The 25,168-nt window shown below is 45.3% G+C and overlaps 1 protein-coding gene across 1 annotated transcript; it reads left to right on the top strand.

The window, feature by feature from the left end:
* Positions 1 to 1,058: 1,058 nt before the first annotated feature.
* On the top strand, positions 1,059 to 25,041 carry NEMF (nuclear export mediator factor). The gene is made up of 33 exons (XM_061462536.1): positions 1,059 to 1,211; positions 2,306 to 2,374; positions 3,047 to 3,149; positions 4,092 to 4,217; positions 4,303 to 4,451; positions 4,651 to 4,718; positions 7,348 to 7,434; positions 8,413 to 8,489; positions 8,998 to 9,068; positions 9,159 to 9,234; positions 10,294 to 10,356; positions 10,679 to 10,756; positions 11,124 to 11,332; positions 12,774 to 12,953; positions 13,622 to 13,685; positions 14,398 to 14,486; positions 15,182 to 15,285; positions 15,689 to 15,751; positions 16,526 to 16,638; positions 17,954 to 18,011; positions 18,395 to 18,453; positions 18,938 to 19,058; positions 19,197 to 19,470; positions 20,321 to 20,363; positions 20,442 to 20,491; positions 20,853 to 21,000; positions 21,312 to 21,389; positions 21,462 to 21,656; positions 22,237 to 22,269; positions 23,225 to 23,331; positions 23,413 to 23,456; positions 23,553 to 23,632; positions 24,734 to 25,041. The coding sequence occupies exons 1-33, from the start codon at positions 1,153 to 1,155 to the stop codon at positions 24,809 to 24,811; spliced, it is 3,216 nt and encodes a 1,071-aa protein (XP_061318520.1). The 5' UTR covers positions 1,059 to 1,152; the 3' UTR covers positions 24,812 to 25,041.
* The last annotated feature ends 127 nt before the right edge of the window (positions 25,042 to 25,168 follow it).

The following is a 25,168-nucleotide window of genomic DNA, read 5'->3' as shown; positions in this document are numbered from 1 at the left end:
GGAAACAAATTTAGTGTTGCTGAAGAGGGGATGAAGAGAGCCAGAAACACTCTTTTAAGAATTCCTTCATCAAAGAGATGCCCCCAATCCTCTGCTGGCCTCCAGCTACATCCCGCTGTGAGGCACCAGTAACAAACCCCAAAATCTGTAAGAGACAACAAACAAATGTTTAGGGGTTGTGCTGAGGAGGTGCCAGCAGCCTCAGAGCGAGCTCCCTTTCCTCAACCAGCTCAGAGCCTGGCTGCCTCCTCGGCTGGTACAACCTGAGTGTGCGTTGAGGGAAGGAGAAGGGGACCAAGAAAGGACTAAAGAGGGTCCGAGCTGCCCCGGGCGCTATGGCGGGAGTAGAGGTGGCACCGCGGCTCTGAGAAGCGCCGGGCGTGGTGGCGCGCGCCTGTAGTCCCAGCTACTCGGGAGGCTGAGCCCGCCGGATCGCTTGAGCCCAGGAGTTCTGGGCTGCAGTGCGCTATGCCGAGCGGGCGTCCGCGCTAAGGCCGGCATCAATATGGTGAGCCCCGGGGAGCTGGGGCACACCAGGTTGACTAAGGAGGGGTGAACCGGCCCAGGTCGGAGACGGAGCAGGTCAAAGCTCCCGTGCCGGTCAGTAGCGGGATCGCGCCTGTGAATAGCCACTGCAGCGTAGCCTGGGCAACACAGAGAGACGCGGGTTCCTTTTGACACACGCACCGCCTCCTCAGGAACCGGCGACGAACCGCATTTTGCCCCCGACGGCACGCAAGGACCCGACACACACCGCCTCCTGCTGGCGCGCCGGCACACACGGACCCGACACACACGGACCCGACACACACCGCCTCCTGCTGCAGCACAAGCACGCAAAAATCCGACACACACCACCCCGTACTGGCACGCCGGCACACCGCCTTTCCAACACCACGGGACCCAGCACACACCGCCTCCTACCGGAGCACCGCGGTACCGCCTTTAGCCCCTGACATGGCACGCAGACCCGCCACACACCGCCTCCTGCTGGAACACCGAGGCCGCAGCCCCCCGCACGCGCTGGAAGCGGAGAGTTTTGGTGCGGGGCGCGACCCGTAGCTAGAGTTGGCGCATGCGCGCGGTAGGCGGCCGGCGGTGCTTTCGGTCGGGGTTGTTGCCGCCGCCGCCGCCGCCGCCGCCGCCGCCATCATGAAGTCCCGCTTCAGCACCATCGATATCCGTGCGGTGCTCGCCGAGCTCCGGCAGAGGTACCGGTTGCACCCCTCCCCCGCTGTCCCGTGGTGCGGGGCACGCTCGCGACCGGCGCGGTCGGTAGCGGCTCTCTCCCCTCAGCCTGGCCCTGGCTCGGCTGCCCCCGCCGTGGCACCCGGGCTCTGCTGCACGCCAGCAGCCCGGCTCAGCGCACATCCCTGCTCGGCTCCTCCGCGGTTTCCTGCACCGGCAGCGCACGTAGCCGGCATGGCTTCTCTGCTGAGCTCGGTCCCACACTTCGCTGGATGGTGGGCTGCCCCTCTCTGTCATGTGCTGTGGCACCACGGGGCAGCGCAGGGCCTTATTGATGCTGCTGAGAAGCCGCTAGCACACCTTCCTGCTGTAGATCACCGAGTCCCTCTGCCTTGCCTGTGACACCATCAGGCCTGGTGTTCGTTTGTCCCACTCTCCTGCCTCATTGCCCTGTCCCCCGGCCTCTCCCTGGGGGGCATTGGAGTGTTCCTTCCTTCTCTGTTTGCATGGGCAGGGTGCTATGGTCTGTCATCTACTTTGTAGCTAAGAAGCTGTAATGCTGCTTACATCCATACCGTAAGAAGATATGATCCTCTTTTGGTATCCGGGGCAGTCTGCATATTCAGCCCCACTTTGAACAAAACGAAGATGGGACTGGCTCCCCACTTTGCCCAGCCATTTCTGTGCCTGTGCTGGGAATACAGATGCTCTGTGCTGGCAAATGGCTTCCCAAGGGGTGCACAAGTTAGCCCATAGGAGCAAAGTGCGCCAGTATAACCAGTAAATTCTGCATCCCTGCCACAGAGAGTTGTTTGAAGGAGCCTGCAGCTTGGCCTCCATCCTGTGATGGAGTTCCAGTAGCTGTCTGGTTGCAGCTGGGGTGGCTGCAATGGCTGTTCCGTTTTTGACTTGATTAGCTTTTCGTGGTGTATCCCTTAATAGCATTTTCTTCATCTTTTGGTTGCTTGGCTTCCAGCTGTTTCCATTAACCTTCCTTTGCTGCATCTTGGTAATTTATCATAACTCACACTTCTGTAGATTTTAATTATCTCTGGGACATTTTCACCCACTTGTGTGGTTATTGTATTCTCCAAAGCATATATCTTCTTTTTGACAGCTTATTGGGAATGAGAGTAAACAATGTTTATGATGTGGACAATAAGACATATCTTATTCGCCTTCAAAAGTAAGAACTTATTTAAATTTCTTCATGTTGTTATTGTACAGATAAGAAGTGGGGGCTTTTTTATATGTATGTCGTTTGTGCTTACAGGTATGTGGCTTTTGTGACTAGTTTTCAGTGAAATGATATTGTTCTTTGATAAAATGCAGTAATTTTTACCCAGGAAGTTCTTGGAAAATAGTATCTGAAGTGTGAAATACTGCAGAAGATATACAAAAGGCCAAAGATGTTGGTATAAAAACACACAACTGTAATTGTTTCTTTTCATGGGGATGGAAGAGAGGAGTTGGAGAAAGGAAGAGCAGCACTTAGCAGGTGATACTTGTGTCCAGGTCCAGTGGGAGGTAGGACTTGTGTTACCTCACTAACCTGCAGACTCCAGCGATGTCTGAGGTGGACGCTTGCTCAGCTGCTCGCCTCCACTTGTGTTCCAGAGTTCTTAAGTCAATTGCTTATCAAGCATTGTGCTTGGCCAGGTTACCTGTAAATTTAAAGTGGATGTCCTTTCCCTGTCAGTGGCACTGATGGGCATTACTGGTTTTGGTAGCAATGTCTTCTGTAGATAGTGTGCTCCTGGTTTGTGGTGCTTTGGTCTCAGCCTGGTGCAACCCGGCAGGTGGTGAGGGATGGCTGCTCATGTGCCAGGTTGTTGGTGAGTCTTCATTTTGTTAACAGACCAGACTGCAAGGCCACGCTGCTGCTTGAATCTGGTATACGTATTCACACAACGGAGTTTGAGTGGCCAAAGAACATGATGCCATCTAGCTTTGCAATGAAGGTAAACTAACCTACAGTTTCTTTTTAATAAGATAGCTGGATATCAGAAAGCAATGTTCATAGTATGATACAATCATAGAATCAACTAGGTTGGAAAAGACCTTTTAAACCAAATCATGTTCTGTCCCTGGAGACAGAAAAAAATAGTGGAGGGATTTGCCTGGTGGATCCTGATCAAGCGAGCGACTGAAGACAAGAGCAAATGTGGACATGGGGGTCATGTTCAGACACTCAGTGTCTGAAGCAATGAAAATTTAAATTTGTGAAGATTAATATTAATCTGCTGGACCCAGACCTTTTGGAATTTTACTCCAGCAAATTCCTTGTCATTCCAGTTGTATTATCCAAATTGTTAGGCCCTGGATGCAGCACCCTGTGTTAGTAGAATTTGGCTGTTTGGTCTGCTTGGTTTTAATGGGTTCAGGTCTTGCTGCAGGCTGTTAGGCTGTATTGTTGCAGGTAGATCTGCAGGGATGCAATACAACCTGGGTGCTGGCTGCCATGGGTCTCCTTAGCCCACTATCTCTGAATGCAGCCTGATCGAAGTGACTCAGCAAAGATTCTCCAGGGTGGCTTTCCACATCATGAATGGATGCAGGGATAATCCCAGTTCTCTTTGTAAAATAAACCTTTGAATTTTAACTACCTGCTCACTTGATGAGCTAAACAAATAGCTGGTTTTAATGGCAAAAATGGCTTAACATCAAGAATCTGGAACAACTGCATTACCTATAAATATCAGGGTATTATTTTGCTAAGAGCTGTCTTGTCTCTTATTATCAGGATCAGCACTTTTACCCTTATGGTATTTGTATTAAGTAAGAAGAGGTCAGTGTCACAGGAGGGATCTATAGCTAAGAATGTATTTCAGTATAAAATGTCACAAGCAGGTGACACAAGCAGGTTTGCATCATCTCACAGACTTTTTCTCCGTTATTTGCAGTGCCGTAAGCATTTAAAGACCAGAAGACTTGTCAGTGTCAACCAGCTGGGTATAGATAGAATTGTGGACTTCCAGTTTGGAAGTGATGAAGCTGCTTATCACCTCATTGTTGAGTTGTATGACAGGGTGAGTGCAGAGCTCCAGGCATGTCCTTTGTAAGCAAGCACTTGAGTATGGCCCTTGCTGATGGTCCCCTGTGGTGTGTTTGCAGGGTAACATTGTCCTGACAGACCATGAATACACAATTTTAAACATTCTGAGATTTCGGACGGATGAAGCAGATGATGTCAGATTTGCAGTTCGGGAACGATACCCAGTGGACAGTGCAAAAGCCCCTGCACCTCTGCCAACCTTGGAAAGGTAGTGGCTTTTAAATGGTGTATGTATTGGGATAAACTGGGAACTGTGAAAGGCAGCATGTCTTTGGGGAGTTTTTTTGCATACTATGAGCCATTTTACATTTCTTTTTTTAAAACTGAAAATGTAGTTTCTAAGCAATACAGCATAGTCTTAAAACTCATTGTTATTTGAAATTGCAACTCTGCGTTATCTTTCACAGGTTAACTGAAATAATATCAAATGCATCTAAAGGGGAACAACTGAAGAGGGTTCTTAACCCGCATCTTCGTAAGTGATTGCGTTTTATTAGAAAATGAAATGGGATCGATAGGCATTATGTTTAGATGGTGCTGAAAATTCTAATTTCAAGCAGTCTTCTTTTATGTTGTTCATGACAGTCTGCTTTTATGTATGTTTGAAAAACAACAAAAAAATAAGCCTTTGAAAACAGAGTAGGATTTTTTTATTCCAAGCCAACTGCACAAAGAGATGAGCCTTGCACTGATGAGGGCAGCAGCTCCGTTAGAACTCTGACTTGATGCGTTTTGCCCAGTATCTTGTCTTCAGTGATACCGAATGGGATAAGTAAGGATAAAGATGTTGTTAGGAAGTGATTGGAGGATGCCAATGCTACCAGTCCCTGGAATGATAGTTGATGTGGTAAATCCAGGTTGCTTGATGTGTCCATCTGAGTGTTCTCTGATAGCCAGGCAAAGGATGCATCTTTTTATTTAATAGCTTGGGTTGGATTTTCCTTCCACGTATTTACCAAATCTCTTTTTGAACATGTATGAACTTCTGGAATCCACAGTGGTTTTTTGTGGTGAAGAGTTCCGCTTGCTTGCATGTCACATGAAAAGTCATCTCCTTTTTTTGTTCTGAAATTCATCTCACCAGTTTTATTTGGCACCCTAGTATTGGATTTGAAGAGAAGGTGAACAGTTACTGCCTATTTACCAACTCCACTCATTTTGTTAGTAATTTCTAGGCTGACCAGCCTACTACATCACCTGCATAGTCTTCCCATATACAGAATCTGTTCTGAGCATGTAGTGATCCTTGTTGCCGTTCTCTGTGCCTTTTCTAGCTCTGTTTTGAAATGGGGTAAGTAAAACTGTACGTAGCATTCACAGTGGAATTCCGCCATGAATTTGTACTGTGGCATGATTTCCCTTGTTCTGTTCACTATTCCTTTCTTAATAATTCCAACGTACAGCTGAACTCTTTTGTGTTCGCTAACAATTGAGCTTATGTTTCCACAGAGCCATCTGTTGTTAGGTCTTGCTCCCAAAAAGAAATGATCAGTTGGGTGTATGTGTTAGTAGAATAGTTTTTCCTCACGTGGATCATTTTATATCGCTTGTGTGGCAGTTCTTTATCTAATCACTCACTATTGCTCAGTCTCCTCCAGTTCTTCACAGTTGGCTTGTTTTCTTTGTTGCTTAGATGAGTTGTGTTTCATCAGTAGCCTTTGCCCCTTGCCCTTCATCCCCCCCTTCCTGGGTCAGTCAGGTGCATGTTGATCAATGCAGGCTCTAGAGTAGGTCCTGCAGAACTACTCCCCTCTCTTAAGGGTGCAAGTTGACAGTTTATGCCTCTTCTCTTGTTTCTTGGCTGACCCTCTACATATCAGGGTGACCAGCAGCTCTGCTTAGGCAGTTAATACTGTAGGCTAATACTGTAACCCTAATACTGTGTGTCCCAGATGTAGGCCTGGGTTTTAATTTCCATGGGATTGTGCTGTTTCGGGTTTTTTGTTGTTGTTGTTTTGGTGTTTTTTTGTGTTGTTTTTTTTCCCTCAAGTGGTTGTCTTGTTAATTTATTTGGACTCTTAAGATCCTGTTAGTCTACTCTAAGGTCATCTATGTCATTCTAAGCTAGATGTAGCACTTTCCCAGTGGTTGTTTTCCTTCCTTCGTATTTCTGCTTTGCTTGTTCTTATTGTTCTTAGTTAAGCTTGGTTTTCCATGGCCCTTTCTTGTTTCTTTGTTTTTAAGGATCTTTGTAGGAGTTTATATCAGTTTTGATTTGCTGCTGCTCTGCACTCCCTTCAAATAGGGCTGCATCTGTTTCTGTTGTCACTAACTTCACATTTGAAGCTACAGAGTTTGAATGACTTCACGTTTTGTAATACGTTACTCCAAGCCAGGCAGTTTGCCACTCTTGTTTGCTTTCCTAAGCTCTTCAGTTCAGACTTTTTGTTCTCCCTTTTAAATATGAGGGTTTAATTCAGTTTTGGCCAGCATGAAGCCTGTCCTTCCTGTATATCTTCATTCTATCCTAGATCTTTCCCAGGGTTCCAGATGAACCTAAGCATCCTTAAGTTTGTAAGAAGTCATCAGGTGTGAGAGGAGACCCAGCTGCTCTGCCCAGTCAGCGAGTGTTTCTGGCTGGGCAGAAGTCCTGATCATCTGCTCTCTCTGGACCTGTTGGAGCAAGTACAGAAGAGTCAATGAAGCTGCCCAGGGAGATGGCGCATCTCTCATACGGAGACAGGCTCAGAGAGCTGGGCTTGTTGAGCCTGGGGAAGAGACCTTAGAGCAGCTTCCAGTACCTAAAGCTGCTGACAAGAAAGTTGGAGAGGGACTTTTTACAAGGTCCTGTAGGGATAGGACAGGGTGGGAATGGCATTGGTGGGAGCTGACAGAAGGGAGATTTAGACTAGATGTTAGGAAGAAGTTCTTTACTCTGAGGGTGGTGAGGCACTGGCAGAGGCTGCCCAGAGAAGCTGTGGCTGCCCCATCCCTGGCAGTGTTAAAGGCCAGGTTGGATGGGGCTTGGAGCAACGTGGTCTAGTGGAAGGTGTCCCTGCCCCTGGCAGGGCTGGAACTGGATGAGCCTTAAGGTGCCTTCCAACCCAAACCATTCTGTGATTCTATGACTCTGCCTCCTGATTTTTATTTTTTTTTTTTAACAGCTTATGGAGCCACTCTCATTGAGCACTGCCTTATAGAAATTGGATTTTCTGGTTATGTCAAAATAGATCAGCATATGGAAAGTAAAGGTATGTAGGAAATAATGTTCTAAAGGCTGTACTACATATATGGTAATTTTTATATCTATGTAGTATTTCTTTCTGAAGAGATGAATAATCCTTAAACCTCTAGTTCTGACCATATGCTTATATGTTTTAATGTTTTTAGGCTGGGGACCAACCTTGTTCACATTTAAACTCTTGAATTGTGCATATATTGGAAATAAAATATCAGACTCCTCATATAGTCTAAATGGCTTTATAATTAGATACCACCTTACACATCAGGTGAACTCTGGTTATGTACAAGAATCCTGTCTGGAAGAGTTAGCGTCAGAGTCTTCCTTTATCTGTAGTGAACACATTAGGAGTTGTTGAAGTAGTAGCTTTACATTTATTGGGAAATTATGGATTTGGGGAGTAAAGTTAGATTTTTCTGTAGTCTTATTTTTTATAGATATAACTATATAAATATATTTATATTTAGTTAAGCTTGGTTTTCCATTTTATATAAATATGCTTTATATTTGCCATAAATCAAAAGGATTTTTTACTTCTTACTGCATTATGTTGCTGTAATAATCAGCTATGTAACGAAGAAAGAACTTCTCACAGGTTTTTTCTTTGCCTCTGGAGTTTTACTTCTATAAAGTGCTAGCATTTGTGTGGTCTTTTTTGTTTTCCTGAAACTTGAATAATTATGTTTTAGGAGTACCTGTATAGATGTTTTTTAAACTAAAAGTTCTCCAGATATAAAATGTATACTGAGGCTCCTGTTTAACAGTAATTGCTGTAGTGAGGCACCAGGGGTGAAGTATATCTGCTATTTCAATTTTGAGATGTGCTAGAATCCTATTTGATCAGGCTGGACAGGTTGCTTCAGGCACAGAATTGGAAGAGCAGTTGCCTTGGCCTGTTGTGGGTTTGCTGTTGTGCTATGTTTATACAAAAATATCTTTCTGTTCCAGGTGTTTTAAAATATTCCTCTCCTCCCCCCTTTTTCTTTAGAAAATGTTGAAAAAGTGCTTACTGCTTTAAAGAAAGCAGAAGAATACATGACACTAACTGGCAACTTCAGTGGAAAGGTGGGTGTCAGTGAGCAACTTGGTTACTGGTTGTGGAGGAATTGCGGAATTAAAGTGGTAGGCAGATGTTGTTCAGCACATGCTTGTTCCTGGTGTTATTAGTGACAGGTTTTATTCTGTACGCTTCGGCCCCAGGTAGTGATGGGGAATAAAAATTACTTCCTTGCACTGGATGTGGATTATGTAGGTTCTGTAAGAATTGTACTTGTGCTTTAATAGCAGGTAACACTGTTATGCACATAAGCTGGGTATTTGTGTAATAATTTGTAGGATAGTCCTGAGGTTTGTAAGAGAAATTCACCTCTTTTTCTGGAAGAAGTTGAAGTTAAGACAAGCGAGCAGTCATGGCTTTACTCAATGACACTACTTCTGCCCCAAAGTCTCCTTGCTAGAGTGCTTTACTGTCTCGTGCTGATCAGTAGGTTAGCACCTAAAACTTGCTGCCTTACCAAGATAAGGAGGATCCTTTTCAAAGACAAATGCTGATGACGTATTTGTATCTTTTCAGGGTTACATTATCCAGAAGAGGGAGAAAAAGCCAAGTCTGGAACCAGATAAACCAGCAGAAGATATCTACACGTAAATATTTGAAGTATTTATTTCTTTTTCTACTAGCCTGCATAACATAAATTAGTTTTCAGGTGATAATATCAAATGTGTGTTTTACAGATATGAGGAATTTCATCCTTTCTTGTTTTCTCAACATTCAAAATGTCCGTACTTGGAATTTGACTCATTCAATAAGGTACAGTGCTTTTGCTGATACTGTACTTAAGTGCTTTAATTGACTTATGCTAAAAGAGTAATTAAAATGCAGAAGTTATTAATGAAAACACAAGCCTTAGAAGAGATGACTAATTTTATGGATAAATGTTTTATGCTGAAAAAGCAAACTAAACCAGGGCCTTTAGGCTACTGCTGAGCAGCATTGTCTGTCTTAACTCAGGTAGGTCCTGTAGTTGAAATACGGTGTAAGGCACTGAATGGAGGTGTGTGCTGAATCTGTAAGGAAGGTGTCTGCTGTCAGACCTGGTCAGGTATTTTGTTAATGGAGAATTCAGATGCTGAGTTGTTGATGGAGGCAAACAGTTGTCATAGTCATCACATTTATAATTTTCTGGTTACTAATTTGAACGCTTCAGGTACCTCGTTTAGTATTTCCTTGTGTGTTGCCCTTCCTGGTCCTTGACTTGTTAATATCTGAAATCATTAACTTTGTGTTGTTCTTGACCTTGATCTCCAGAATTCGCATTTCGCACTCCTACCCTGCTTCTTGGCTGAATTTCTGTCATCTCCTTCACAGCACTGATGATCTAAGCAGCCTAAAATCTTCCTCTTCTTTTGTTTTAAGCCCAGTGTCTGGCAGCTGGAGCACCAGGAGTTCTTAAGCATGCTTTCTAGGTTTTTTTGTTGTTTTTTTTTGTTTGTTGGTTTTTTGGTTTTTTTAACTGGCTTATTGAAGCAGCAGGAATTCAGGGCATACAGGTCTATCATTACAGTTATATAATCTCAAGAGATACTATGCCAAACAGCAGTTTTCATCTTTTCCTAGCAAAGAATGTGGGCCATAATTTGGCCACTTGTACATAGCTCTTGGCTTGCAGTGAGATGTACCCTTGATTGTCTTGCTGAACTCATCTCATGCAAAGGTAAAATGGGGGAAGTTACTGAACCCTGTTTTAGCATCTGTCTCTTCTTCTAGTGTTTTGCAGCCACCTCTCTTGAGTTGAACCTCCTCTGCCTGCTTGTTGCTGGTATGCGTTAGTGGTACTTGGAGATTCTTAAAACTGATTTTCTCTTGCAGGCAGCAGATGAGTTCTACTCCAAGCTAGAGGGACAGAAAATTGATCTGAAAGCACTGCAGCAGGTATGTTCTCATCCAAGAATGGGCAGCTGAAGTGGTGCTCTGAGCTTCGTTTGTTTCACGTAGCCCAGGGTGAGGGAGGTTTCATTCCTTATTTGAGCTGTGGAAACACCGAGTTAGTGGTGGTCAAGAAGTGGATTTTAGTATGTGTAGTATAGCAGTTGGTTCTGCTTGGAATGTAAGTAATAATATTAACAGCAATATTTTGGAGACTCTGTATCTCTTATACTGCTGTATTCTGTGCTAGAATGCTCTAACAAGTGTCTTGCAGTAATTAGGCAATAAAATGCCATTTATATTTTTCCATCTTACTCCTTTTTGAAAGGAAAAGCAAGCATTGAAAAAACTTGAAAATGTCCGTAGGGATCATGAGCACAGGCTAGAAGCTCTTCAGCAAGCTCAGGTAAGACAGACTTTTTTCAAACTAAGATCTATAGTGTTTCTTGAAGAGTTGTACCTGCTGGTCTGCATTGCTGCAGTCAGCCTTAGACCCCAAAGTGAAGCCTTCCACTGTTGGAGAGCACCCTGTAAACCCTCAGAGAACTTAGGCCTGCCCAGCAGTGCTCTGCTTCCTAATGAGTGCTTTGTACCCCTCTTGCCAAAAAGTGCTTGTGCTACTCTGAGCAGGAGTCAAGTTGGCTGGTGTCCTATGCAGTTTCTTCAGTGCCATTGTTGGCTTTCATCTCTATATTAATTACTACTTCTATTTTTTTTTTAAACCACTGCTGAGTGTGTTTTTACCTTTGATGCATATAAACATTTTCCTTAAGGAAGCTGATAAGATGAAAGGAGAACTTATAGAAATGAACTTGGAGATCGTTGACCGAGCCATCCAGGTGGTCCGCAGTGCATTAGCTAACCAGATAGACTGGACAGAGATCGGAGCAATTGTTAAAGAAGCTCAAGCCCAGGGAGACCCTGTTGCAAGTGCAATCAAAGAATTAAAGCTTCAGACAAATCATATCACGATGCTGCTGAGGTAAGTACTTTGCAGGTCACCTGTACCAAATGCCAGTAGTATGAGCTGCATAGGAGACCAGTATCCATTTAGCTTGTGCATTGGTATTTACATCATTCAGGTTTTCTTACAGCAGCATGAAGAGAGCGTAGTTCTGTGAGCAGAGAGGAATGCTGCATTTTTTTGCTTTCAAAAATAGTAGTAATTTGGTTACTTTAATAGCTTGCTTTTTTTTTTTTTTTGTATTTTTAGAGTCTGTCTGACTATATTCTAAAACACTGGAAGGGGTCCTAAAAAATACATCTCCAAATCTGCAGTCTGTCAGTCAGCAGTTAACTCTCTCTTATCTACTCTTCTTTGATCTAAAAATTCCTGTGAGAGCCCACCCCTTTCGATGCTGTTGACTGCTAATGGCAGCCTGGCAAAAGACTGATGGTTCAAGATGGCAGCTGATTGTGAGCTGCAAGTTTTGATGTTGGTTCTTATAGAACTGATGAAAGAGCTGTCAGTGAGGCAGTATCTGGAGTGGCTTTAAAAACCTGATCTGATGCTGTATCAGGATGTTAACGATAAAAAAGTGAAGATTTCTTATAGCTAGAACTTTTGGTATGAAAGCTGTAATGTGGAAAAGTTAATTTATAAAGTTTTAGTTACATTTTTTTCAGGAATGGTAGTGTACAGAATAAACCTGTTTTCAGGTGTTAGTTCTGTGTTGGCAACTGTGCCATCAGTCTTCTTCATCTGTTTTAGTAGCAAGGAGTGATCACTTCACTTACCAAACTGCTCAGTCCACCAAGTGTTGAATCATGCATCCTTAGTACAGAGGACCAGGGAGATATGTCTTCCTTTATGAAGAACATTATTTTATACTACTCCACCACTTTTTGCTACACAGACTTAGTACAGCTGTACTGAGCAGGATTTGATGTCCTGGCAAGAAGCGAATACAAATCCAGCTAGTGTGTGCTCAGCATATCTCTCTGAAAACAGTGGAGCAGATATTTTTTAAGGTTCTAAGCCAGCACATTCCTGTCCTGGACAATGAGTCGATATGATAATGTAACTGTTCCCTTCCCATGTGGTGATTACTCATAGAATATCTTGTGTTTCTTTTACTTTATGAAAGTAGATCTTCAGAACTGTTCTTCATTTTAAGTCTAAGTTTTTCTCTAGGTTGATAGCATGAATGTGTGTCTTTCGGTAGAAGAAATTGCCTTGGAAATGTGACTTCTTTGGATTGGAAAATTTGGGCTCTCCTGTTTTCTTTTTTCCTCCAAGCTTTGGCTGACTACAGCACATAAACAGGCTTGCGTGTAAAGGGGCCTGCCTGGGGCTGCGCAGTGGAAACAGTTTAAGGGTTCCTTAGACCGTTTCCGGTCTTCATGAGGGAACGGAAAAGTACACTGCACTAAGGTTAAAAAATAACCAGTTTTCTTTATTATATGATGTAATGTGTTCTTAGGAACCCATATGTATTATCTGAAGAGGAAGAGGAGGAGGAGGATGCTGACTTAGAGAAAGAAGAAACAGAAGAACCAAAGGGAAAAAAGAATAAAAACAAGCAGTTGAAGAAACCTCAGAAAAACAAGCCCTCATTAGTTGATGTTGATCTCAGTTTGTCTGCATATGCCAATGCCAAAAAGTAAGGTTTTAATTAAATGTGTGCTTTGGTAATCGAAGCCTCTCTATGCAGTTGTTAGTGATAACATCATTGGAAGGGCTCTGTGTATATCTTCTTAAAAATAAAAGTTAGAAATGAAAATAGGTAGCTTGTCCTGAGCTCTATGACATACGTTTTCTTGGTCCAAGCCCAGTATCTTGCTCTTGCATTGCAGCTAGTCTCTAGCTATCGTAGAATCACAGAATGGTTTGAGTTGGAAGGGCCCTCAAAGATCATCCCTCCTGCTATGGCCGGGGACCCCTTCCACTACACCATGTTGCTCAAAGTCCTCTCCAGCCTGGCCTTGAACACTGCCAGGCATGGGGCAGCCACAGCTTCTCTGGGCAACATGTTCCAGTGTCTCATCACCCTCAACATCACATCAAATTAATTTTGGGTACAGTTCTGCACAATGACACATGGAACTAAATGGCTGCTTCTGCCACAGAAACACAGTGCTTTGTCTGAGAGGGGACTTAGTTCACCTGGTTGCTTTTCTCAGGTGAAGACAGAGCCAAAGATTTGGGCTCAAACAAAAAATCTTTGCAAAACTGAATGCTAATGGCAAATGTGGAGGTTGAGGAGAAATACATTCTAAAGATGAGTGAATCTGCTGGGATTTCAGATACAAACAAACTTGTGTTTTGCAGGTACTATGATCACAAAAGACATGCAGCTAAGAAAACTCAGAAGACAGTAGAAGCTGCAGAAAAGGTATTTTTTTGTTTTGTTTTTAGAAGGTTTAGAGGGAGATGGGAAGCAATTCCTTCCCAAAAGGGTGCTCAGGCATTGGAACAGTCTGCCCAGGGCAGTGCTGGAGTCACCGTCCCTGGAAGTGTTCATACACTGTGTAGACAAGCCCTCAGTGCCATGGGTTAGCGGTGGCCTTGGCAGTGCTGGGTTAAGGGTTGGACTTGATGATCTTAAAGGTCTTTTCCAACCTGGTTGACTCTATGATTCTATGATAAGATACTTAAAAGCAAACTCTGTATCACTGATAAGTGAAAAATCCTGACCTGGACTAAATAGCCCTAACGAGAGCAACCAGCATTGTTTTATTCTGGAGCTTTTAGGCTGATGGAACAGAGGATTGCAGATCCCTGCCTTATCATCTGGTTTCCATCAGTAGCATTGCACTGAAGACAGCTGCTTGTTGGAGATATTGACAGACTAGTACTTATGAAGGCAGGAGTGGAAAATCAGTAGAAATCCTTACTGCCAAAGAAGTGATAATCTCAGGGGGCAGCTATCCAGGGCAGAGATTTATGAAGATTTTAGGGCAGCTATCTTAAATGTACATGAAGGGAATGAAGAGCAGTTTGTGGAGCCTGCACTCTGAAAATATTCAGAGGCATTTTCTACTGTTCAGTTAGCAATTTGGGATTCCTGTGATGGCAAATCGTGATTATGCCTTCTGTCTAAACAGGCATTTAAATCAGCTGAGAAGAAGACAAAACAGACACTGAGGGAAGTTCAGACAGTTACCACCATTCAGAAAGCGAGGAAGGTCTATTGGCAAGTACAGTTTCATTGTTGTTATCTAATGTAGTGTGAATGAGCACTAATTGAGAATGACAGTGACAGGCTGAGTTTTTGCTTTCTTAGCAGTGCAGCTAATTGTGATTTTTAAGCATTATGCTTTGCATGGGTTGACTTACAGCTGCTTCTTGAAGGTGTTGGCCTGAGCCTGTTAGTACCTTTGCCTGGGAAACTTCCTTTCAGTGGACTTGTAGTTTAGCTGAGTGTTTTGCTTTAGCACAGCTAGGAATATGTGGGCTTAGTGGAAATAGGGAACTCAGCCGTTACTTTCCGACAGCTCGATATCTGAAATACTAAAAATAGATTAAAAAAGACCCCAAAACAAAGCAAAACAAAAAACCCAACCCAAACCCCCCAAACCTAAATCCCAAAGCTTTTTACAGTCTAATAATGGAACTATTAAAATAAAAATAAACAGGAGGACCTTGTGGTGATTGTACTTGTTTGGTCTCAAAATATCATTGACAGTGATGTTGTATAGGTACCATGCCTTGTTTTTATGCCCCAGGCATATGGATGGTTGGGAAACTATTTGTAGCTTATAAGTAGTGGTCTTTTATAAGTTGTAGATGCTATGATGGAGTTTCTCAGAGTTTGGTATAAAAAGTACCTCTGTAATGTTCTGTTAGTTCCAGGTGGTTTTCACACTATGAATTGATGTAATTTTGCAGGTTTGAGAAATTCCTGTGGTTTATTAGTTCTGAGAATTACCTCATCATTGCTGGAAGAGATCAACAGCAGAATGAGCTGATTGTAAAGCGGTATCTTAAACCAGGTGAGTCAGATTAAGTACAGTTTATTGGTCATACTTTCTAGTTTTGTAAATGTACAGGAATGACAGGGCAGGTCTGTCTGCTGTGTCTTAGGTAAAAGGGGACTTTGGTGATGGTAAGTCCTGGAGACTGTGTGTGTGTCCATGGAGGGCTGAGGTCTGCTATGGGAGGCTGGACCCTCCAACACTGGGGTAAGAGTAGGCTGGACAGATGCCTGTGAGGAGCAAAGGAGCTGATTCTCCCTGGGGCAGCTAGGATGGAGTAAAAAACTTTGGTATCCTCTTCCCATCCTGCTCCTTGCAGCCAAAACAGCTGTTTCCAACTGATGTTGGAAACTTTCACCTTGGCTCAGGGGATCTCTGTATTTGCCACGTGTATGACTGATTCGAGTCGCTTCTGTTCCAGGGGACATATATGTGCATGCTGATCTCCACGGAGCCACAAGCTGTGTCATCAAGAACCCATCAGGTACCTTGTCTGGGGCTGATGCAGGGACTTGCAGAAGCATGGAGGCACTGCGTGTGATGTGGCAGTCTCTGTGTTGCCTGTGTGAGCCAGCCTGGTGAGCCTTCCCCCTTGCAGTGGTACTCAGCTGCAGCAGATGTTTCCCTTGGGATGTGAGAGGCATCCGTCCTTCCAAGATCAGGTGTCACTGACTGCTGCCATTTCCCAGCCATAATTGCTTGCTTGCAGTTGCTCAGTTGAGCTCCTGCTGAGAAGCAGCAGTGGAGGTGTGCTCACAGAGACAAGCGGTGGTCACTGGCAGAGGCAGTGGGGCAAATATTTTTTGCTGACCTCAGGGACTGGAGTCCTACTGAGACTTTCACTGATGGCATAAGCAGTCTAGGTGCTGACAGGGTGCTGATTTCAGCAGAGAAGTTTTAAGGCAGTGTGATGGATCTCAGTGGAGACGAGCTGTGCAGACCCTCCCTGTGCCCTGTTCCTGGGAGGCAGTGGAAGTCGGCCTTGTGTTGTGAGGAGCACAGTTACTGCTCCTTGTAGAGCTGAGTGGAGGAAGGAGCAGTAGCATAGCTGGCTTCAGCCTCTTGGACTGCTGAGAATAGCAGCTGCTGATACTGCTTCTGCTCTGTCCATACTGTCTTCAAGTTTAACCAAGCAATGTTGTCTCTGCTCAGAGCATCTGGAAAGCTCACAGAGGACTGGGGCGCAGATGGGAAGTTTTGAGAATTCATCTGTTTTGCATGGATCAGATTCACTGATGTGTTGGGTGTTACTTTGTAGGTGAACCGATCCCTCCACGAACCCTGACGGAGGCAGGCACGATGGCCTTGTGTTACAGTGCTGCCTGGGATGCCCGTGTTGTCACCAGTGCCTGGTGGGTCTCCCACAACCAGGTAAAGACACTTGTGAATGAGCTTTGCAGACAGAACATCTGAAGGATTTGGTGTGTGACTGCAGACAAAGTGTCTCTGGGTAGGAACGCGTGGAGGGATTTGAAACTTCTGATACTGTTCCTTGTGGGTTCTCCCTGGCTCTGCCACACTTAGGGACAGGGGTGGAGATGTAATCTCAGATAAGATATGCACATGACAGAGGAAATGCAGGAGGCTTGGCTTTTTACTAACTCCTATTGAAAGGAAAGGACTTCTATTGAAAATGAAGGTGGTTTTTTGGTGGGATTTTTTTTTTTTTTCAGTTGGGCTTCTAGCTTGGAGAAGAGAAGGCTTCAGGGAGACCTTAGTACCTTTAAGTACCTAAAAGGGCCAACAAGAAAGCTGGAGAGGGGCTTTATACAAGGCATGTAGGGATAGGACAGGGTGGGAATGGCTTTAAACTGAAATAGGGTAGATTTAGATTAGCTGTTAGGAATAAGTACTTCACTGTGAAGGTGGTGAGGCACTGGTTGCCCAGAGAAGCTGTGGCTGCTCCATCCCTGGCAGTGTTCAAGGCCAGGTTGGATGGGGCTTGGAGCAACCTGGTCTAGTGGAAGGTGTCCCTGCCCGTGGCAGGGTTGGAATGAGCCTTAAGGTGCCTTCCAACCCAAACCATTCTGTGATTCTATGATTCTTGTGTGTTAACTGCAGTCTTGCTGTGCTCCCAATCAACTCGAATGTAAGGCTGTAAAGATTACATTAAACTGAAATTTGCAGTGCCTTTAGTGTTGTTTCATGAATGACCCAGTTACTCATGGAGAGCTTCTAAATCATAGTGCCAGTAGTGTGCGATCCATAGAATCATAGAATAGTTAGGGTTGGAAAGGACCTTAAGATCATCTAGTTCCAAACCCCCTGCAGTGGGCGGGGACACCACACACTAAACCATATCACCCAAGACTCCATCCAACCTGGCCTTGAACACTGCCGGGGATGAAGCATTCACACAACTTCTCTGCACAACCTGCCAGTGCCTCAGCACCCTAACAGTAAAGAACTTCATTATATCTAACCTAAACTTCCCCTGTTTAAGTTTGAACCCATTACCCCTTGTCCTATCTCTACAATCCCTAATGAAGAGTCCCTACTCTTGAAACATGTCTTAGGAAATACTCTACAAAGGACAGGAAGAACCCCTCAGATACAGAGTCCTGCAGGGCTGTTCCCAGAAGTTAAAAATGCAGCTTGCTTGAACCTTTTGTCAGTGCTAGTATTACACATTGCTGGCCTGCTGTGACAAATACTCTTTATAGTAAGTATATAATGATTTTTTTAGGTTTCTAAAACTGCACCTACAGGAGAATACCTCACTACTGGAAGCTTCATGATCCGAGGTGAGACCCAGAGGAACAGTGTGAATTTGATGTCAGGCCTTTTGTCTGTAGGTGCTGTGCTTGTCCAGCAGTGGTGGCCATCTGAGCTGTCCCCTGATCCATCACTGTGGCAACCAACATATCCTGCTCTTCTGACAATCTGTTCTGAGAGGTTTAGACTGTTAGCAGGCAGCAGCAGCAGCATTTCTAGCTAAGCCCCAGACAGAGATTCTTGGCTAAATTGCTTTTGAGTTTCTCTTGTTCTGTTGGCATCTAAGAGATAGAAAAAAAAAAAGCAGTGAAGTTTTTGGTAGCTTAAAGCCTCTAATAAAAATGAATGTTGAAAATGCATCATGTAACATAGCTGTTAAACCTCCTCATGAGAATCTGCCTTTGTTTTTCAGGGAAAAAGAATTTTCTTCCACCTTCATATCTGATGATGGGCTTTAGTTTCTTGTTTAAGGTACTGCTTTCTCTGTGCAGCTCCTGCTGGCTTTTGTAATTTGGTTTGAGCTATAGGAGGCTTTTTTTCTGGTTCTTGCTTATCAGTACATTTCCAATTACTTCTTTCCCACTGGGACAAATCCCACAAAATGCTACTAACTGAGAATTACTCTGCTTTCATTTCCATTTTTCCCCAGTTTGCACTGTCTTCATTTAAAACAGACACTGTGAACATTACTGCCTCTGCTAGGTTTTTATACCAGCTCTGTTTGAAGCATGTGTACATTTAGGGGGTCTGCTGGTTGTGCAGCTCCGTGTCTCTCCTCACTAGCAGTACTTTCTAGGTTGTCAGATTTGGGTTTAAATGTGCTGGTTTAGTTTTCTTGCCTTTTGAATACCAAAAAGTGTTCAAAGGGGAAGAATGAAGCTGAGCCGGGTGTTCTGTGAATGGACTAGTGAACATTGCTATAGCTTTATTAATGTAAAGGCACCTCTGTTGTTAGGTGGATGAAAGCTGTGTTTGGAGACACAGGGAAGAAAGGAAGATCAAAGTGCAGGATGAGGATCTGGAAACGGTTTCCAGCAGTGCTAGTGAACTGGTGTCTGAAGATGTGGAGCTATTAGGTATGGTGGCTATATGGGGGTGCTGTGTACTGCTGACAGATGGGACTGTTCGGGGTTTGGCATTTAGTTCCCTGCACTGTTACGGGTCAGTTTGGCATTTCTCATGTGAACTGCGTTTTCCTCACCTGTGTGCCCCAGATGGAGGAGACAGCAGCAACGAAGAGGAAAAAGCAGAGTGTCAGGAAGCACCAGAGGATGTGGAAGCTGTGTCTGAGAGTAATCGTGACGAGGGTGTTGCTGACCTTGACCAGGGAAGAGTAGACACACCTCCTGCACCAGAGGCTGACTCTGAAGAGGATGAGGGAGAATCTGAAGATGAAGTGGAACATCTGGAGTCAAAGAGTGAAGTGAAGGAGGAAGAGGTAAATTACCCAGATACAACAATCGACCTGTCACATCTTCAATCTCAAAGGTAAGTGAAGAAGCAGTTGCTCTTATCAGCAGTGTGGGCACTTTTTAGGATCCCTATAATGTAAAAATGCTGCCAGGACAAGGGCTGAGATAAGTTGTTGTCACATGTTTTGTCACAGCAGGCTGCCAGAGTGCAGGGCAGCATGCCTGTTCTGTGGGAATCCTACCACACTGTGCCATTCCCTGCTGTTTTCCTGCACAGTTCTTTGTGGGCTGTTTGCTTTGGACCCTGCCTGATGTACACACACAGAAGTACCTGGCTCCTTCATTGCTGCTGTTCCCTATTTTGGCCTAAGCCTTCCTTAACCACCATAGACTGTTTTTGCTCCTCAGGAGATGGCTCCCCCTGGTTTTTTTCAGAGCTGTTCAGACCTGAGAAGCAGAGTCAGGGGTTGTTTCTGCTCTGCCAAGCCAGTTCTCAGTTACTGCTCCGTATGTGTCTGCGAGATGAGCTCATTTCCCTGTTGTGCCTGTCAGTAACACTGCTTTAGAGGGTGTAAGGGGATGGGATTGAGTGGGTGGAAATGGACAGCTCTGCAGGGAATACCCCAGCTGAGTGAGGCTGTGAGCATAGGAAGCTGAATGTTAGGGATTCCTTTAGCACACACTGTGCCCAGGCTGTCTTTGTTGCCTGTGTGTACATGAGACAAGCTGGCAGAGACCTGCAGACTTGCTCTGTAAATGGAAGGGCAGTGTTTCTGCCCTTTCCCATGCACCAAAGTTGGGATTTTCAAGAGCTAGAAAGCCTAAAGTGGTACCACCAAGTTAGCCGGTGTCTGGACTGTGGTAAATATGTCCATGGTTGAGCCACTCTACATCTGTTGATGAGCTCTGTTTCTATCTACCCTCAGGTCCCTGCAGAAAATCATCCCCAAAGAGGAAGAACCCAGTTTGGTAAGGTCCCAGCTCAGATGTTTGGCAGTGTGAACTGCTGCTGGACACTGCGTGTTCTAACTGCATTTCACTTCTTAGAGTGACAGCAAGTCCCAGGGGCGAAGGCATCTGTCTGCCAAGGAGCGGAGGTGAGAGCCTCTTCGTGTCTGTGGTGAGATGAATGCCTCCTCCCCATTCCCTCTTCAGGACCTGGGCGCAGGGTATGTCTTGCACCTCCCCATCTGGGCTGCTCCATGCCTTTTATCTGTCCTGCTTTTCCAGTGGGGGTCCTGCCGGTGGGATGGTGCCTGCTCCTGTCCTTCAGGAGTGCTGTTTGCAAGCACAGTTTCTTGTGCACTGGTGGGCTTGAGTTTTTGCTGACGAGGGGTTATTTCCAGTGTGTGTGCCTCAGGTTCCCCTGTGGTGGGGAAGCAGGGTGATAATGCTGGCAGGATAGCAGCGATCTCTCTTGTCACAAGAGGCAGTGTGTCAAGTGATTGTTTTTCTTAGAGAAATGAAGAAAAAGAAGCAGCAAAACAACTCTGAGAACTTGGAGCCACCTGAAGAGAAGCAGAAAGAGATGGAAGCACAGCCTGCCCCTGTTCCCAACACCAATAAGGGTGTGCCAGCCCCTCAGCCTGTCAAGAGGGGCCAGAAGGTAGGCAGGGACCTGGCTTATCCAGGGGTTCAGCTGTTGTCCTGTGAAGTATGGACAGAAGTCTGATTTCTGTTAGATGTCCATGGCTGCCTGATAGTTGCAGACTCTTGGTGGTGCTCTTGGTAGATTCAGGATGATGGTGGTGGTCTGTTAGCATTGAACACACTGATTTCCTCATGGAAACCAGTCTCTTGGTTACTGGTGAACAGCTCTGAAAGAGGTTCAGGAGACCAGAGTCTGTGTGTTTGCCCATGGATGCAAAACTGCAAAAGTAATGGTTTCTAAAGCTGTTGTTTTGTTTTCTTCTGCAGAGTAAAATGAAGAAGATGAAGGAGAAGTATAAGGACCAGGATGAGGAGGACCGGGAACTCATCATGAAGCTGCTGGGGGTGAGTGAGAGGAGTTCTGTCTTCCTCTGTGGCGTGGTTGCTGGCTCTGACCACCTCTGTGTGTAACCACAGTCTGCAGGGTCAAACAAGGAGGAGAAGGGGAAAAAAGGGAAAAAGGGGAAGACAAAAGAAGAGCCAGCAAAGAAGCAACAGCAAAAACCCAAAGCTGTTCGTCATGGTGCTGGAGGGGGCAAGGAGACAGTCCCAGCAGGAGTTGTGCTGCACGAGTCACAGGACCCAACCTTGGAGGAGCAGCAGGATGAGAAGGTGAGCAGCAGCATGCTCAGCTGTCCCTTCTCACTCTCTGCTGCAGCTCTCCTAGCACTGGGTAGCTCTCTTCTGCAGGGAGGCTGAGCAGCTCTTGTTGGTTTTGGGACACTGTGAAGAGCACTGTGCCTCGTGCCATGACTCTGGGAGCCCATTCATTTCAAAAAGCAGCAAAAAAAAAGCGCCGTGCATGCAGTGCTCCCAGCACAGCCAGAACGAGGGCTTGGAGGAGGACTGAGCCTTGCCAGGCTGCCAAGGATCCAGTTAAGTCAATACTTCCTCCTTGGTGCAGCTGAAACATAACCAAGCACTCTGCAGGCCTGTCCTTCTGAGTTGCTATCTCTGAATCATAGCCCATCTCTCTCCTCCCAGCTTGGTGTGTGCCAAGCAAATCAGGTTTTCAAAAGAAACATAAAAATGCTCTTCTTGCCTTTCGTTTAAAGGATGTTAAATTCTCTTTGGAGTGAGAATGTGGCTTTCTGTGTAGTGCTGATAAAAGAATTCACGTTCTCCAGGGGCTGGGAGCAAGAAAAGCAGTCATGCTCATTTCAGCTCTGGTATCTCCTTTGTTTCTGTACAGGAGGAGCAAGAGCAGGATCAGCCAGGAGCTGAGGTAAATGCTTGTCTTCCAAGCTCCGATAAGTGCTGAAAAGGGTTTATTCCTGTCGGAAGATGGAGGGACACGCTGCCCACACAGCTCCCTGTGAGCAGGAGCAGAGGGTGCAGGCTGGGGCTGGCTCATGTGACCCCTTCAGAGGGGCACAGCTCTGAAGTTCTCTTTATGCCCACGGTGCTCTGAACCCAGCTTCCTTGTATTTAAGAAGAGTAAAAAGTAACCTTTTTTGTCTTCCTACCCTGCTTACCACGTACCTTCCCTTTAGAAACTAGGGGCTGGCTAAATTGAAGTTTATCCCTTGTCTTTGCCTCAAGGAGGTATTTGCTCTAGGCTGAAGAATGGCACAGCGCAGTGCCATGCAAATTGTTCTTTAGAAGCTGATTTACATTCAGAATTGCTCCAGATGTTTCTATAATTACAGGCTGTGGGTGTTGCCCAAGGATGGAAATAAGTCTGTTTCTTTAATTAATGAAGGAAGATAATGGTTGGATGGGGCTTTGAGCAATGTGGTCTAGTGGAAGGTGTCCCTGTCCATGGTAGGGGGTTGAAACTAGCTGATTTTTAAGGTCTTTTCCAACCCATTCTGTGATTCTGTAGGGGGAAGTTCTTGGTGACACTGTGAAGATGTAACAACACTTGGGGGTCCTATTTGGATCATTTAAAACTGAGATCCATCCTATTTCAAATGATACAATTTTATTGTATCAAAGTAATCAAAGATGGTCAATAATAAATTGTGGCTTGGTAACTCAAGGCCAGCAAAGTGAGTGATTAATAGTCCATGTTGGTAATGCTGTCATGAGAACTGACATGTGGTACCTGTAGGAGGGCAGCTGCTGCTGTGGTTCAGATGGGAGGGGAGATCCTCCAGCCTCTGCTCATTGTCATTATGGGAGCGAGGGGCTGGAGAGGTGCTTTCTGGTCTCACAGCAAAGCTCCTCTGCCCATGCAGGAGGGTGAGGCGCTGCTGGATTCCCTCACTGGCCAGCCGCACCCTGAGGATATCCTGCTCTTCGCTGTTCCCATCTGTGCTCCCTACACGGCGATGACGAGCTACAAGTAAGTCCTGGCGCTTCCTGGGGCAAGGGTTCAGCTGAGGGGAGCCAACATGCTACTGAGAGAAACCTTTTCTTTTGAAAGGTATAAAGTCAAGCTCACTCCAGGCACCCAAAAGAAGGGAAAAGGTACTGTATTAAAGCACTGGAATCCTCCTCAGTGCTTCACCTATTGAAGCCAGCACGTTTTAACATACTGTTTAAATCTTTCCTATGCTTTTACAGCTGCAAAGATTGCCTTGCATAATTTTATGCAATCCAAAGAAGCTAGTACAAGAGAAAAAGACCTGTTCCGCAGCGTAAAGGTGACAAGTTTTTCTACATAGTTTCTCTATACAAATAGCAGCAGCAAACTATCGACTAGTACTGTTCTGGGGGTAAATACTTCCAAAACCAAGTGTTCTATTGTTTTGGGTTGCTTGGATTTTTTTTTTTTAGCAGCATTGTGTTTCTCAGTACTGCAGGGGAAGATGCACTGCTTTGGCTGGGAAGGATCAGTAGAAGTTGAGCCTCACCTCTATCATTGGGCATTAAGTTTTCTTTATTGTGTTGCTCTTAATCTAAAATAACACAACTGGTAACAGCATCATCTTCCATAAAGGCCTCTAGTTATGGGAGGGGAAATTCCCACTCCTGTGGTAGTGTGTTGGACGGGCAGGTGCTCGTGCTGGGAGTTCAGCTGGGCATGGTTGGAAGCAGTGTCTGGCTGTGCCACTCACCAGGGGCTTTCGCCTGCCCCTCTCCCCCAGAAGATGCTTACCATGGGCCAAGTAAACATGGCATTGCTCTGCTCAGGCAGATCTTCACTCCCCCAGTGCGGTTCTCTTCTACTCCAGTTCCTTCTCAAACTTGCGCCATCTGTGTGCAGTGCTTCCACGCCTGCCACTGGAGAGAGGGCTGGCTCCTGGCCATGCTCTCCTCCTAGGGTTTGGCTGGTTGCTTGCACCACGATCCTCGGGTGTTTTTCACATCAGCGATCCCTGTGGATCAGGCAGCCTAGAGCACTCTTTACAGCTGCTTGCTGCCCTGTAACCGTTCACTGATTGGAAACCTTGAACAGCAGCAAGACTTCATGTCCGTATTTCATGGTGCTTTGCTAGAAACCCACAATTAATGTTTAATGACCTTGACGTGACCAGGTCCTGCCCAGGGAACTGCCAACCCAGCCAGCCTCTGCCAGTGGAGCTGATGGATGGAAGCTGCACATAAAACTCTTAAAGTCTTTCATCACTAAAATGTGATGAGAAAGCAGCAGCCTGACATTAGCTGTATTTTCATTGGGGGAAGGCTGACAGGAACAGGCCCATCAGCTCCCACAAGCCAGCTTAGAAGTGCACTGGGGCTGAGGGAGATGTCCATAAATGGTTTGCTGCTGTGTGCAATTCCTCATGTTTAATGTTTTGTAGGATACCGATTTGTCAAGGAATATTCCTGGCAAAGTGAAAGTGTCTGCACCGCATCTCCTGAACAAGAAGAAGAAGTGATTCCTTACTTGGGTTTCTCACTACTAAACTGCCACTGTTGTGCAGTCAGAATCTCAGCACCTGCAGGTGGGACAGACGGACACAGACCTACCCCAACTGCCATTGACTGGACTGAGTTTAGCTCCTGTGGGGTAGCGGGCAGATGAGGACCAGTTCCTGTGTTGCAGTGGATGGACTCTCGATACAAATAGCATAAAAACATGCAAATAAATTGCTGTCATTTGGTCAGTGATGTGATCTCACACTCTTGGTTCTTTGACGCATCGAGTGCTGGAGCTGAGCACTCCATCTCAAGGAGTCCCCCAGTTTGCTGCAGCAAAGCTTGGTGCTGTTCAGTTTCTTCCTCATATCCACTAC

The sequence above is a fragment of the Pezoporus flaviventris genome, unplaced genomic scaffold (assembly GCF_033815535.1).
Source record: "Pezoporus flaviventris isolate CSIRO_AGI_PZ_B2104156 unplaced genomic scaffold, CSIRO_AGI_Pfla_v1 ptg000035l, whole genome shotgun sequence".
NCBI lineage: Eukaryota > Metazoa > Chordata > Aves > Psittaciformes > Psittacidae > Pezoporus > Pezoporus flaviventris.
The sequence above is the reverse complement of the archived record's forward strand: the minus strand, read 5'-3'. Positions and strand labels throughout refer to the sequence as shown.